This window comes from Elephantulus edwardii, unplaced genomic scaffold (assembly GCF_000299155.1).
Source record: "Elephantulus edwardii isolate Elephantulus edwardi_28Jun2011 unplaced genomic scaffold, EleEdw1.0 scaffold00263, whole genome shotgun sequence".
Classification (NCBI taxonomy): domain Eukaryota; kingdom Metazoa; phylum Chordata; class Mammalia; order Macroscelidea; family Macroscelididae; genus Elephantulus; species Elephantulus edwardii.
Genome location: NW_006400013.1, coordinates 760508 through 776282, shown reverse-complemented (window position 1 = coordinate 776282; position 15775 = coordinate 760508). Strand labels below are relative to the sequence as shown.

The 15775-nt window shown below is 40.2% G+C and overlaps 1 protein-coding gene across 1 annotated transcript in view; it reads right to left on the bottom strand.

The window, feature by feature from the left end:
• TLN2 (talin 2) overlaps positions 1–15775 on the bottom strand; it is a 282673-nt gene that overhangs the window by 227123 nt on the left and 39775 nt on the right. Inside the window, exons 9-11 of the mRNA XM_006899628.1 lie at positions 8183–8338; positions 6795–6896; positions 3215–3291 (exon numbers count right to left, since the gene is read on the bottom strand). Of these exons, the coding sequence (XP_006899690.1) occupies positions 3215–3291; positions 6795–6896; positions 8183–8338 (335 nt within the window). The remainder of the gene's footprint in view (positions 1–3214; positions 3292–6794; positions 6897–8182; positions 8339–15775) is intronic.

Sequence of the window (15775 nt, the reverse complement as noted above, 5' to 3'; positions counted from 1 at the left end):
GCCATAGATTCATCAGGTTACACAACAAGTTTTTCTTTAAAATAGACACACACACACACACACACACACACACACACACACACACACACAGTGTTGTTCTTTGAGTGTAAATGAAGGCTTTAAATAAATTCATTTGTTGTTGTTCGGTACTGCTGAGTTGAGTATAATTCATAGCAACCCAATGAACAAGAGATCTGAACCCTGCCCTATCCTGTGCCATTCTATCGTCTGTGACACACTAGAGCCCATTGCTGAAGTCACTGTGTTACTCTGTTTCACTGGGGGCCTTCCTCTCCTTCAGTGACCCTGTACCTTTCCAAGTCATGACATTCTTTCCCAAGGAATAGCAACATGCCCAAAGTTGAGAGATGCTGCTTAGCCATCTTTACCTCTAGGGAGCCCCCCAGTGCACTTTCTTCAAGACCTATCTGTCTGTTCTCTTGTCAGCTTGTAGACTATTCAGTTTAGGTTCTTTAAAACAACAACAACAAAACTGCTATGGAGTCAATTTTGACTCCTGACTACCCACACTGGGTTTCTCAGGCCGTAATCTTTTCAGGAGAAGACTCTCATCTTTTTCCTATGGAGCCACTGGTGGATTTGAACTGCTGATCTTTTCACGTGGCAGCCCAACATTATGTACTACTACACGAGGGCCATTTAAATCTGGTAAATCTTACCTGAAATACCATTCACTCAACATATGTCCACTATGTGCCAGTTCCATTTTAGGCACTGAGGGCTGTACAGAACATTTATCCTGACTTAAAGAAGAAATATTAAAATGAATTTAAAATGCCCCAGAGCATTAGCTCCCCTCCTGCAGGACTAAAGTGACTGACCACAGGGAATGTCTAACTATCTCTAGAGCCCTGAGAATATGACAGACTTTAGTACCTCTTCCAGATGATTTCAATTAAAATCTGGAAGGATTCCTAGAGTGTCTAGCCCCAAATTATGAACTTTTAACATGTGAGACTGTCTTGGAGTAAATGGTAAATAAACACAAAGGAGAATTGCTCTCTGATGGTCAGAAAGAAGTCTGAACTTGACATACGTACTTCAGTAGTGGCTGATGGACCCACAGGGAGAGTCTGGGGCAGACAATGAATACTTTTTATGGAAGAGCTGGCATGCAGCTGCATTAAAGGGTCTGCTCCAAGGTTTGTGAGCCACCACACATTGCTCCTAGTTGCTCAGGGCAAACTCATGAGCCATGGAGACTGCAAGAACACCAAATGATGGGTAGTGATGGGGAAACATAATGTCTACTGAGAAGGTGGCATGGTGGAGGGTGGATTGGGGGGTTCTGGAAGGAGGTCAATTATATTCCAAGATCTCAATCAATAACCATTATAGGAAGATATGGATGATCCACTGATGGGAACCACGCTGGTCCATCTTCCTCTTTGTCTTGATAAGATCACAAAAGGATGTCCGAGGCCCTGGGAGGGGGCTTCAGTAGGCCCAGGCAGGGAAAGTTCTAAGCACTCTACAACCAAATTCTTAGCTGCCTTTATGGGAAAGGTCTTCTAAAATTAACTACTCACTCTGCCCATCATCAAGCACTAGCTTATTAATTTCCATGTAAAGGACATTTATCTCTTCAAGGACTTGAAGTCCTCTGCTGCAGAGAAGCAAGTATGCCAAGAAATTTAATTCCAGCAATAAGGACAGATGGAAAAGCACTCTTCATACGATTATGAAGTAAAGGGTGGAGAAGTGAGGGAAGCAATATCTATGGCTCATGGAGTACAATGTATTAGAATATACTAGAAGTTTCTTGCAGTGAACCATGGGAACCAACACAAGATCTGAGTCTGAGTCTGGACTCCATCATACATATGTATCTCAGTCCCCTTCTATGAGCTGTAGTTTCCTCATTCATGAAGTGGAGATAATAACATTCAGGTCAACTTTTTAAACAGAAGGGTTTCATTGGGATCAATGAGTCAACATGTTAGACGCACATGCTAACATGTAGACACACACTCCGGACAAACAGGCCATGGCAACACCAGTGTCTCAAGCATTATTTTCTAACTGCTGTTTGTTTTTAACAAATTTTAGTTTTGTTGTCCGCTGTTGTTGTTGTTTTTAGGTGCTATCAAGTCAAGTGCAACTCACAGCGACCCTATGAACAGTCAGCCTGAACCCTGTCCTATCCTGTGCCATCCTCATCATCTCTGGAATACTCAAGCCCACTGTGGAAGTCACCATGTCAGTCCACCTCATTGGGGCCTTCCTCTCCTTTGCTGATGGCCATTTTTGCAAACATGATTTCCTCCAATGAGCAGCCTCACCTAGCTACATGTCCAAAGTAAGAAAGCTGAAGCTTCACCATGTTTACCTCCAAGAAGCACTCCCTAGAATGTGGCAAAATGTAGATGGTTCTGAATTTAAAAGAATGGTAATGAGGAGGATAATGATACAATAAATATTTACTAAGTACCATGCATTTTTATGTGCTTTATTAGTAACTCAATAATCAAAACAAAATCTAAAATCATCAAAACAAAAATCATTATCCCCATTTATATATGAGAACATGGGGACAGAGAGTTTAAGTAACTTCCCCAACCAAAAAAAACCCCAACTCATTTCTGTCAAGTCGGGAAGCAGGTACTGCAATTAAAACAAAGCAAAGCAAAACAAAACACAAAAACCTTTCCATTGTTGTCAAGTCAGAACCAACTCATAGCTGATCATCCTCCAGTGTATTTTCAGAGGCTCCAAGTCTCATGGGAGGAGACTGTCCACCCATGTCTTCCCTGGAGCCACTGGTGGAGCTGAACCTCCAGAGGTGGACTCAAATTACCACCTTTAGGTAGGGAGTGTAGCTCTCTACCAACTAGGCCATCAATTCTCCCTTAACTTCCCCAAGGCAAACAGTAATAGCAGACCTCAGCCAAGAATCTAGTTCATGAAATTTAAATCAGAAATTCAGAACAAGACTTACAGACAGATGCTTGCTGTCTTCAAAGATGGAGCTAAATACAATTTTTTTTTCATGGTCTTTCTGAAATTCTCAGCCACTCACAAATGGTGATCACTCAGAGTGGTGATGCTGCGCATCTGGAGATCACACTCTGAGTGTCAAGATTCACCTATCCCACCCACTACAGTGTTCTCCAGGTGACAGCCTCATGCACCAGCGTCAAGAGCTGGCAGGAGACCAGGCCACGTAGCTCTGAAACTCTCACAACATACTTACTTTTTTGGGGAAACAGATTCTTCTAACATCGTTGACTCCTCATCGCCCTCTAATCCAAATCTATCTTTACTTTGTTTCTAGAGATAAAATAAGACAGAAATGTGAAAATTGGCAGGTCCCAAACATAAGGACCTTTCATAAGAAGACTTCTGAAGGGGGACACACTAAGCAAAAATGTTGCTGTTTATCCTGCATTTCTTTAATCGAATATTTTTTAAGTTGTGGATCAAGAAAAGATAAGTTACAAAGAAGTCTATAACTTAACATTGTTAATGTTTTCTGTATTTGTTACTGCACAGATTTATTTTTTTCCATAATATTTTAGTGAACCTTTGGGGAAAGTGTACACAGCAAATTAGGTTCACATTTAACAATTACTACGCAAATTTTTCACAGATACCGATCATATTTTACATTAACATTCTCATTCATTCAATTCTGGATATTTCATTGGCAGTTATCTGGTTTCTCTGATGTACTCTTTCATCTTTCCTGCAGAACAAAGGTTGACCATTTCTGTGGTCTTATATGAGTGATATTTTTATGAAGTGTAAAATGTTCACTAGTAATACTCTTTCTTTTATGAACCTGTTATTTAGCTAAAAGATGACATCAAGGTGTAGTTTCAGCTCAAGATTTATAGAATATGGCAAGGTGATAGCCATGAGAATATATCACTGATTTTTTAAAAAAAAATATTTTGTTCTTGTTGTTGAGTATAAACACAACAAAATGTATGCAAATGGAATAATTTCTACATGTAGAATTCAGTGGTACTAATTATGTTCTTTGAGCCGTGCAATCACTTCACCGGCCCTTTCTGAGATGCTCCCCTCTAATTAATATAACCTTGCTGCCCTCTCAGGTTTTCATCTAATCTTTCGAGTTGCTCTTCTTACTCTGATCTCACAAAGATAATTCTTAAAATTCTTAATAATGTTCAAGAAAGACATTGTTACCATTTAAGCAAAACTACTGCTCAGCTCTTAGGATGGAAGGGGATATTTTTGGTTTAAGCTTTAAAGATTATCTTAGGACAAGACTGTGGTGGGTTCATTAAGGCCCCCTGGCTCCAGAATACAGGGGTTCAAACTAGTTTGAACTGGTTCAGTCATGGCTGATGAAGTAAAACCAGAACATACCTGAAATTTTTAAAATTTGGGTGATCTGGAATAACCAGAATGGGAAACTTTACAGGTTGAAACAATGGCATTTGAGTCATTTTCAGGAACCTGATACATGAGCTTAGATTATTCATAGGACTGTGGAGAGTGCATACGTTAGAAGTGGTATAGCTGGCTGCCATCTTTGAATGGACACTACTGTTTTTGATTCTGTTCAAAATCTGATGGATAAGAGATATGGAGCTATACACTGTATACACAGCTCTTGTTTTCTAAGAGGGATATTAAGTTTTTAGCTAATTTTTTCACACTCCTGTTATCCCTCCAGCTTACCCACATTTTAAATATTTAAGTCTGTACCAGTTTTGCTTCCTTGACAATGACTGAATCAGGAAAAAAAGGATTTAAAGCTCTGAAAAATCTAAAGTCCAAAATAATTTGAAATTCTGTTTTGTAGTCTCTCTTCTGGTCAGAATTCTCTCATAGAATCTTTGGTCAGAATGTTCAATAATGATAGCTGAGCACTATCCAATCCTTCTGATCACATGGTAAAGGAGGCACTTTTCATGGGATCAATTAGGCAAAGATTCATTTTCTTCCTCTTATTCCTCTGTTGGTCTTGTGTGTACCATCGAGTTGGAAATTAATCACAGCTGATCTTCCAGTAGATTTTCAAAGGCTGTAAATCACATGGGAGCACATGGCTTATTTTTCTCCCTTGAAGCAGCTAGTAGATTAGAACTGAATGTCTTTGGATTGTCCCTTACCACTTCTTACATTAAACCCCCAGAGCTCCCGGTTTAATTGTTGTTATTATATGCCGTTGAGTCACCTGCAATGTACAACAACCCTAAACCCTGCTCTATTCCGTGCCAATCTTATTGTCTCTGACACACTTCCCCTATTACCCCAGTCTCTGAATCAATCCACCTCATTGAGGGTCGTCTTCTCCTGCACTGTCCCTCTACCCTCCCAAGTATGACGTCTCTCTCCAGGGACTGGTCCTTCCCTGCAACATGTCCAAAGTATGTCAGACAAAGCTTCAGAATCTTTGCCGCCTAGGAGTAGCCTGTCTTCACCTCTCCAAGACAAACTTGTTTGTTCTCCTACAAGTCCATGGTATATTCAATACTCTTCTCCATCACCAAAGCTCAAAGGCATCAAATCTCCTTCTATCATCCCTAGTCACTGTCCAGCTTTCTGTTGCATAGCAAGTAATTGCAAAGACCATGGCCTGTATCAGGTGCACCTTAGTCTCCAGACTGACACCATTGTTCTTCAGTTCTTTGGAGAGATCTCTTGACAGCAGACTTTCCCAGTGCAATTTGTCTTTTAATTTCCCGGCTGCTGTTATTTTATTAGGTGTGATTTTTAAGCTGCTTTTGAAAGCTACAGCATGTGACAGAATAGAGGTACCCTACAGAGTTTTCATCTTTCTAAGTTTTATGAGTAGAGCCCTAGATCTTCCCCAGCTCCCCACAGCCAATCTTTTGGTTAGAAGGTAAGGGGCGCTTAATCTTATACACTACCAGGGCTCTCAAATCTAATTGTACATAATGAAGATTGAGATGTACATATTAGTAATCCAGTCACTCACTCACTGCCATGGAGTAGAGACTTCAACTCACAGCAACCCTCATCAAATTTCTTAGACAGTAAATCTTTACAGGAGAAGATTGTCCATCTCTCTCCTTTGAAGCTATTGGTAGATGTGAAGCACCATAGATATACTGCCTTTTGGTGAGCTGCATACACAACAGGCTATAGACCATGCCGCACAGCTTCTCAACCACCACAGCATCGAAGCTCAAACCCAACATCCTGCCACTGCATGCATTCCAACTCACAGAAGCCTAAGGGGAAGAGCAGACTCCTCACAGAGTTTTCAAAGCTGTAACTATACACAGAAGCAGATGGCCAGCCACATCCTCATCATGTGGAATGACTGGTGGATTCAAACCCACTGACCTTCCCATTAACAGTTCAGTACTTTGACCACTGTACCACCTAATGGTAGGAGCCTATGGGCTCCTAATTCCATAAACTGGTTGGAAAAATAGCATTTTCAACCCCTAAATTTGTGTTTCTACAGAGGCTGACAAGGGTAATACATCGATGTGGAGAGGAAAATGCTAGCTCATGTGATGGCTAAGTGCTGCACTCTGCTAAGTGCTGCACTCTGTCCCATTATCTGCCAGTAACTGAGATAAATGCCAGCTGCAGCAGTAACATCAGAAAGCTGTGTAGGATCTCAGAGAGTCACACTCAAGTAATCTTAGTACCAAAACCAAAAATAGCAAACTAAGTCTTTAAAATAAAGCAGTTATTATCATTGCTTTTGTGGGTTGTTTTTGGGTGATCTTTTGCCTTTGGGTTTTTTGGGGTTTTTTTTGTATCTATATAGTCTAGTGGTCTAGGCTGAGCCTCTTAACAAGGTATCTACAAGTAAAAAATACCTTTTTAAGGATGATGTCAATGTAGCCTGCAATCAGCTGGGATATCTGCTCTCCCTCTGTGGTTTGTACTGAATAGTAGCTTTCCTGATACTCCCCAAAATCCTGGGAAAAAAGACACCATTATGAGAAAGACACATTAGTCACATTAAAGGCTAGAAAGACTAGTTTAGTACAGTAAATAAGATAGCATACACACAATTTCACTTGTTCTTCCTGACTATGTACCAAGTACACTCTTAACAGAACCTTGCTAATGGTCTGAGGCCCACCCAACGCTCTCCTTTCAGCTTTACTTATTTGAAAAGTTCTTAAGAATTGTAATATCTGGATAATGAGGGTTTTCCCAGCTAGACTAGGAAGACATGACATATGACTCTAGAATTCTTTCTCTCATGGAAGTAATTGATCATGGGTGGACTATCTATAGTAGCAAATTCAAAGAAACATAAAAAATATTAGAGGTTACCAGGGGTTGGAGGGAGGGAAATGCAATGTTAATATCTAATAGTTAAGAGTTTCTACTTGCAGCAAATGGACAAGTTGAGGAGATGATAGTGATGGTGGCATACCACCATAGACGTTACAACACCATGGGTATTACTGTTGTGAGCCAATCAGGGGATTCCAATTCATAGCAACTCCACATGATGGAATACAATTGTCCCACAAGGCTTCCCAGGTGGTTATCTTTATGGGAGTGGACTGCCAGGACTTTTCTTCCGTGAAACTCCTGCTGGTGGATTCCAACCAGCAACATCACAGTCACTTAATCAGGGCTCTTTGTAAATGTAACTCAGGCCACTGAATGTTGTTGTTAACTGCCATTGAGTCAAGCACATTGCGACCTCAGGAACAAAAGGCCTGACACCTTTCTATAACTATAATCCTTTATCAAAGTTCACAGAGTTTCCAGAGGCATGTTGTTTAGGAAGTGGATGTCACTCCTGCTTCCAAATGGTACACACTTAAATGGACAAAATGATGAATATATATATTTCACAAGACATAAGAAAAAATTTAAAATGAGAGAAAACAAAGAGAAAGAAAATTAACAGAAGGAATGAATGGAAATCCAAAATCTCTGTAAATTTTCATTATAATTAATAATAATAAGTTAAAAAAAATAAAGGCGGCTATGTCTTTTAGAAAGGAAAGAGGAAAACCAGAACATTATCAGAGGAGTCATCTTGGTACTGGGCTCTTTGCTAGGAAATAAATGGAAGCTGATGTGCTTAGTGCATCAGGGAGAAAGTGGTGGTGGATATACCTAGGTTTGGTGACATCTCTCACTTATCAGTCCCCAAGGGCTGGGAGAGCCCACTAGATGGGGAGCAACCCTTTTCCTCCCCCACACAACCACCCAAACAGTGCCCTCTGCCAGCACCTACCAGGGTGAAGCTCTTGGGCGAGGCTGCCCAGCGCTTGACAGTGGTGAGGGGCCACTCCTGCAGCACCTCCTTGGTCTTCTCATCCACGCGCATCACTGAGTCCTTGGTGATGCCCAGCAGCCGTGGCACCAGCTTGTTCTTGCCTTTCATCTTTTCCTAAAACAGAAGACACAGAGCGTCACGGCTATTCCTCTGGATACATCTGGGTTCTGCCAAGTGGTCAGGGCACCTGCAGTCAACTGGCCTACACTGTGCTTTATAACACATGCAGGGACATCTGAAGGGAGACTTTGAGACTGGGAGGGTATTTCACCAAGTTAAAGGAATGGAAAATTATTAGAAAAAGTTGAGTCTGTGGTATCAGACCACAAAGGTGTTCATCCTGAGAGGCAGAAAATGTGCCAGTCTAGGAATGCTGCTAACATAAAACTGCAGTTTGGTCTATCCATCTTTATGTAAATACTCAGAACTGAGTAAGGTGTGAAAAGGGATGACTACTGGTAAGAATTTAAATTTGCAAAGTCTCTATGGAAGAAAATGTGTTAATATTTATGTGAAGCCTTAAATAGGTTCATACTTTTGACACATCTCAGCTTTAGAAGCTTCTTTTTTTTAAAAACTCATCAATGTGTGAAAAGATCATGGTTGAAGAAGGTTCAACTCGAGTCTACCATAGCACAATATAGAAACAACAATCCAATCTTGAATATTGAATTGATAAAGGAAATTTCAGGAGTTCCAAAAGGAACGTCCAAATAACAAAACACTCTTTAATTATTAAAAAATCCTATTATACAATGAATGAATGGAAATCCAAAATCTCTGTAAATGTTCATTAAAATTATTAAAAAAAAAAAAAAAAGATGAGCAAGGAGGTGGGGACGTCTGGATAGTGGACACACCCAGGTCTAAGAGTATATAAAATTCAGAGTCCAGACTATGATATTGAAACTCAGAAACACAGAGAATCTTCTCACTGTGACACAGCTGAACTCCTATCTCCTGTCACCATGTCTTACAACTAACTGCTGCTCCGGAAAGTTCTCCTCCTACTCCCTGGGGAGTTCCCTGCGCTATCCAGTCTCCTCCTGTGGCTCTTCCTATCCCAGCAACTTGGTGTACAGTACAGGTCTCTGCTCTCCCAGCAACTACCAGCTGAGTTCTTCTTTCTACAGACTTGGTCCAGGAGACCTGTTGTGAACCAGAAGCTGCCATACATCTCATGTGGTATCCAGTCCCTGCCAGACATCCTGCTATCGTCCCAGCACCTCAACATCCTGTAGTCCTTGCCAGACAACTTATACTGGTTCTCTGGGCTTTGGCTCCAGCAGCAGCTGCTCCCTGGCCTTTGGCTCTAGAAGCTGCTACTCTCATGGCTGTGGATCCAATAGCTTCAGACGCCTGAGTTATGGAATCTGTGATTTCTCTTCCCTGGGCTGTGGATCCAGATTCTCTTACCCAAATTATCTACCATCTTGGACCTTCCAGTCTTCTTGTTACAGATCAGCCTGTGGATCTGGCTTCTACTAATCAACTTATAATATCTTCTGTCCTTTAGAGCATAATTTTCTAGTCTCTACTCAGAACTTTTCTCATAAGTTTCTCAACCTTATGTTAACTAATCCTTCTCAACATCAGTACCTCATTACTTCTTTTAACATTAAGAATTTGTTGAAGACTACCTTGGACAGACTATGTAATTAATGAATGACCAAAATGCAAAGTTTAATGTCTATAATATTAAAACAAATGATTCAGAATCATGTTATAAATCTCTCTTAAAAAAAAGGAAAGAAATTCAACTGTGATTGATCTAATAAACTCATCAACTCTGGGGGGAAAAAAATCCTATTATAAGAGAGCTTTGGTGGCCTAGTGGCAAAAAGCTGCACTGCAATCCCAAAGGTGCGTGGTTCAAATCCACCAGATGCTCTGCTGGAGAAGGAGCAGCAATTTCCTCCTGTGCCAGTCAGATCAGATTCGACAATACACAGCAAAATAAAACAAACAAACAAAAAAACCCTACCAACCATTTTCATGGGAAAAATTATTCAAAAATATATTATTAAATTTTAAAATAACAAAACAGCATATAAAGCATGAGACCATGTGAACTAAAATTTTAGTCAGCATATATAGTATATTTAAACATGATAGTAATGCTAATACTTTGTGACTTGTATTTCCTTATGCTCTTCCTTATTTGCAAAATCTCACTTAGTATATATATGAACCACCCAGGCATTGAGGACTCTCCTTCACGGCACTTAACAATAACATCAACACAGAGAGAGAGAGATCAGCTGGCCCAGTGGACAGAAAGCAATGCTACCAAGCCAAAGGTGGGTGACTTTTAATCCGCAGCCCTCGGGCCCGTCTTTCATTGTTTTTGTGCAGACATTCCTCTAGGTCGTATAGCCCTGGTGTACAAGTTGCCGTACAGCGGTCACTTGTGGTTGCTGTGAGGCTGAACACTGTGACACTGATATTAATGGCTGGTTACCCAATGTGGACACAGAGTGGGGTGGAGCTCCCTGATTAAAACAAGCTTGGAAGGAGGAGCGGCATCCACTTTCGTAATAGCTTGCCTCTGGAAACCCCATGAACCTGGAGAGAGGATGAGAGACACCCAAGTGTTGAGGACTCTCCTTCAGAGGGTCGCTATGAGTCACCTGTGACTCGACGGCACTTAACAACAACAACAACAACAATATATATATGAACATTTTTATTGCTGTTAAGAAATTTTTTATAATATCAATACAAATAATACTAATATTTTCTGAAACCTAGAACATATGTAAATAATTATTCTCAGAGGAGAATACATACACATTCATAAACAGCAAGTATATATCTGTGTATGGGTGTGAGTGTATCACACGATACAGGGTATGGGCACACTTACAATAGGACAAGAACATGCAAATATCATCTCATTAATCTTCACAGTTCCACAAAAGTGGATACCATCATCATCATCCCCACTTTGCCAACAAGATCAGCGTCAGAGAGGCAAATCTGTCCCAGATGGACATGCTGTTCCTGTCAGGTGCCGCCAAGTCTAGTGTGACTCACAGCAACCCTGTCAACAGCAGATCTGAGACCTGCCCTACACTGTGCCAACCTCACAATCTCAAACACATTCAAAGCCATTGCCTTACTCACGGTTTCAACCCACCTAACTGGGGGGCTTCCCCTTTTCTGCTGCCCCTCCACCTTCCTGAACATGATGTCCCTCTCCAAGGAGTAACTTCTCCTACTACGAGGAGCTCAAACAAGCTCTGACTTTAAAAGTACTAAGTACCCCACAGTTGACTGTCTTCTGATGGAAGTAGCCAGAGAAGAGAAATGTGACCTTCCCTCTGCCCCACAGGCTTGTCACAAACCCTTACTTGTGATGGTCACAGAATACCTCCAGCTTCCCCCAGGAGCTAAAAATACCAGGAACATATGTGAGAGTCAGAGGAGGGGAACATAAAAGTATGAGGACCTCCGCATCTCTGAAAAATCACTGATAAGGATGAGAGTCTCAACGGAGGAGGATGGAGCTGGCTCATCTAATTTAACTTCAGTCTTATGTATTGGTTCAAACTCAACTTCTAGGACCCAGGAAGAGGATCATAGATAAAATTTGGTTTGCAGCTTTTGTGGTCATTCTTTTGCACCTGAACATCTCCCCATTGAGGGGCTTTGGGGTGAGGGAACACAGAATGATTATGTATTTTCTGAGCCGCAGCTACGGTCATTCAGGCATGGGATAGGAAGGCTTAGTGACCAAGCATCCCCTCAGATCACAATTTGGGGGATGGATGTAACGGACTACAAAATCCTGAAACTGAGCAGCAGAGACCACCATGAAGCAATAACAGAATTTTTAGCACCTACTCACAAAATGCAGAGCAGCTGGTGAAAGTTAAAACAGGGAATGGCTCAGGGCTGGGTTAGCCAAGTAGGGTCTTCCCTAGTGCCAGGACTGGTCCTGGATCCTCAGCATTTTAGCAGATGGCCATGAGATAATAAGGCTCCCTCTTCCCTCCTTCCTGTGGTGGGCACCCCACCCCACCCACAACCTTCTTTCCAACCTTAAATGCACCTATCAGTGTCCTTTAACCTCAGCAGAGACATGAAAAGAGTTTTGTATCCTGACATGGTGTTGGTTACATGATTGCACACATACAGCAATACTACGCAGAACACACACATGAACACATGCCAAACGGGGAAAATGGGAATAAGGCTGATGGACTCCATTGCTGTGAATTTCTTGGCTGTGATACTACTGGTGTGAAGTTTGAAAAGAGTATACAAGACCTTTATGCATTATTGATACAACTTCTTGTAAACATATAATCTTTTTTTAATAATGAAATTGAAAAAAACCTAATTCTGTGTGTCTTATTATAAAAGAAACAATAATAGTAACTTGTAACAATCATTTTGTTCCTTTATTTTCAAATGCTATGCTGCTTCTCCTCCCTTATTTTCCACAAGTTCCAAAACAAAGTTAAAGGTTAATATGAGGGTAAACACATTTGTTTTGATCTCAGCTTTTATTTAGCTCGCTAGCATTTCTGTTAACGATTTGAAAGTAGACTCAAAATACCATGTAGAAGCAGCATCCTTCCATTCCAGCATATTAAATATGTTTTAATAAAGGATGGAATTTTATCAAATAGCTTTCTGGCTGTAGATAAAATCATGCTATTATCTATTCGGCCTAAAGATCGGATTTATTAGGTTCACTTACTCATACTATTTAAATTCTCAGCTCTACTTTTAAAATAGAACCAAATATGGGTAACTAAATTATATTTTCCAGAACCATTATTAAAATAAATTGTTGATGTTGTTGTTAGGTGCTGTTGAGTCAACCACAATTCAAAGTGACCCTATAAACAACTGTTCTGTGCCCTGCCCTATCCTGTGCCATTCTCACAATCTCTGGTATACGAATCTGCAATCTGTTAAGCCTGTTGTTACAATCACCGTGTCAATTCATCTTGTTGAGGGTCTTCCTCTCCTATGCATGATGGTCTTTCCCAAGGACTGGGCCCTCCTAACATCATGCCAAAATATGTTAGGAGAAACGTCGCCATTTTTGCCTCCAAGTAACAACTTGGTTGTACTTTCTCCAAGAGATATTTGTTCTTTTGGTAGTTCATGGGATACTAAGTACTCTTCAGTACACTGCAACTAAAGGCATCAATAAATATGGTATATTTTCATGGTCTAATGGTTAGGAGCTGCGCTGCAATCCCAAAGTCACACAGTTCAAATCTACCAGCCGCTCCACAGGAAAAAAAGGGCCATCTTCTTGTGATTAAAACTGCCTCTGAAAACACACTGGAGGGTCAGTTCAGAGTTGATGGTACACAACAACAACAAGGGGTACCACTAGGGAACTCTAGTGGCCTAGTGGTAAGAAACTGTGCTGCAATCCCAATGGCACAAGTTTCAGATCAACCAGCAGCTCCACAGGAGAAATCTCCAATTAACTGCCTCTGAAAACCCACTGGAGGGTGAGCTACTGGTTGGGACTGACTCAGCAGCACATGGCAGTAACAAGGGAACTAATGACCAAAAATGTAAAGATAATGTTCTCCTAACATTTTTCTAAAATGAACAAGAAATGCTAATAAAAACCAAAAATTTTAGTATGTGTAAAAATTTTGAGTAACATCTCTCTTCTTAACCCCATCCTCTCTTTAAAGACATATTAAATGAGGAATAAGATAATTATTGTAAAAATAGAAGGATAATAGTTAAAAAATATAAACTGTATGGGGATCCAAGGAGGAAAGGGGTGGGAGCAGAGGGGTGAGGATAGGTAAGGGCAAAACCACAGGATTGTACAAAGTAATGGGTGAAGTGAGAAATTGAAAGGAAATCGGAAAGGTCTGGTGAGGACCTGAAAAGCCAGGGTAATGATGGGCATAGTCCAATGGTGATTAATGTTATAAACCACAATGCATGGAAATGACTGTACAAAGCACAATGTGAATGAAGAATAATGTGAAACACAATGTATAAGAACTTGGTAATCAAACCAATATAAAATTAAAATTTTAAAAAGAAAAGAATCTTTTTTAAAAAAAAAAAAAAGGAAAAGACAAAGAAGATTGGAAGGACATAGAAAAAGGTGAAGGAAGGAAAGTAATTCCTATCACTTTTTGTTCAGCTTTAATTACTTTTGTAACAGGAAAAACTTGATTTGATTTTTAAAATCTTGCTACAACTAGGAAATCCATGTAATTCACATCTAATTCCACAAGTCATGTGCAGATTTTTCTTGGGAAAAAAAATTTCCTTTTTCTACAATTCACTGTTTAGTTTCTCTTGCCACCTAATTATATGAAGTGTGCTGTTTCTTGCCCTAAATGCACTGACTAGAAAGAAAAAAAAAAAACAACCCACACCCCAACCATCCATGCCATGATCTTTTCAACTGCTTTCAATGGATCTGAAAGTGGATAATGAATGATTAAGAGCAAAGAACTGATGCCTTCACACTGTGGTGCTGGTTAAGCTGACTGGACATCCCACAGACTGACAGAAGAACAAATGTGTACTGGAGGGGTGCAATCAGAGTGTTCCTCAGGGCCAAGGAGGGTGAAAGCTTTGTCTTAAATATTCTGGGCATGTTGTCAGAAGGGACCAAGTCCTTAAAAAAAGGCATTATGCTGAAAAAGGCATGGGGTCAAAGGAAGAGAGGAAGACCTCCAGCAATATGGACAGACACAGTGACTGCAGTTAACAGGCTGCAGCATGTTGAAGATCGGAAAGATGGGGAAGAACAGGGAAAGGTGCCCATCTGTTGCTCATATGGTCCCTGTGAGCTGTAATCCACTCATAACAATATAACAAGAAATGCAAGATGCACAACAATTCTTTTATACATCACTGACACTGCTTCTGTGTGAACTCTGTGTAAATGAAAAATAATGAGAATACAAGAGATGAAGGATTACAGGAAAAACTCAACAAAGTAGAAAGAAATTATCATTGGACATGTTGAAAAGGAAGCTTTTTCTTTATGAGATACTGAAACTCATACACCGCTGATTGTCCATGGGAGTAACAAATAAAAAGCAGCTATTTCTACTAGCACTGGTCAACCACATCACAAAATATGTTCACACAATGTCTGACCTGGGGGTTAGAGGCATACCTAGGATGCTGAAAGCTGGTGACTACTTCTCAAACAGCATCACACTCACTAAGGCAGCTCAGTGTAGAGGTTACAAACATGGGCTTTGCAAGCGGAAACCCAAATTCAAAGTCTGGTTCCTTCAGCTACTAGGCTTTCGGCTCCAGATAAGTCATCTTATGTCATTGTCTATGCATATTATTGACTATAAAAAGAAGATAATAATTATAGTTCTTGATGGATTCAAAAGAGATAGACCCAGTCTACAGTCTCTTAGCAAATGTTATTAATGTTTTTATTAACATCAGGAAATGAATGGAGTCATTATTATATAGGAAGTATTCAGTGTCACTATAAAATTCTTAGTTAGTTTAAAATTCTCACCAAACTTTACAAATTCTATTTCTATATTTATTTATTTATGTTATTTTCCATAAAAACAA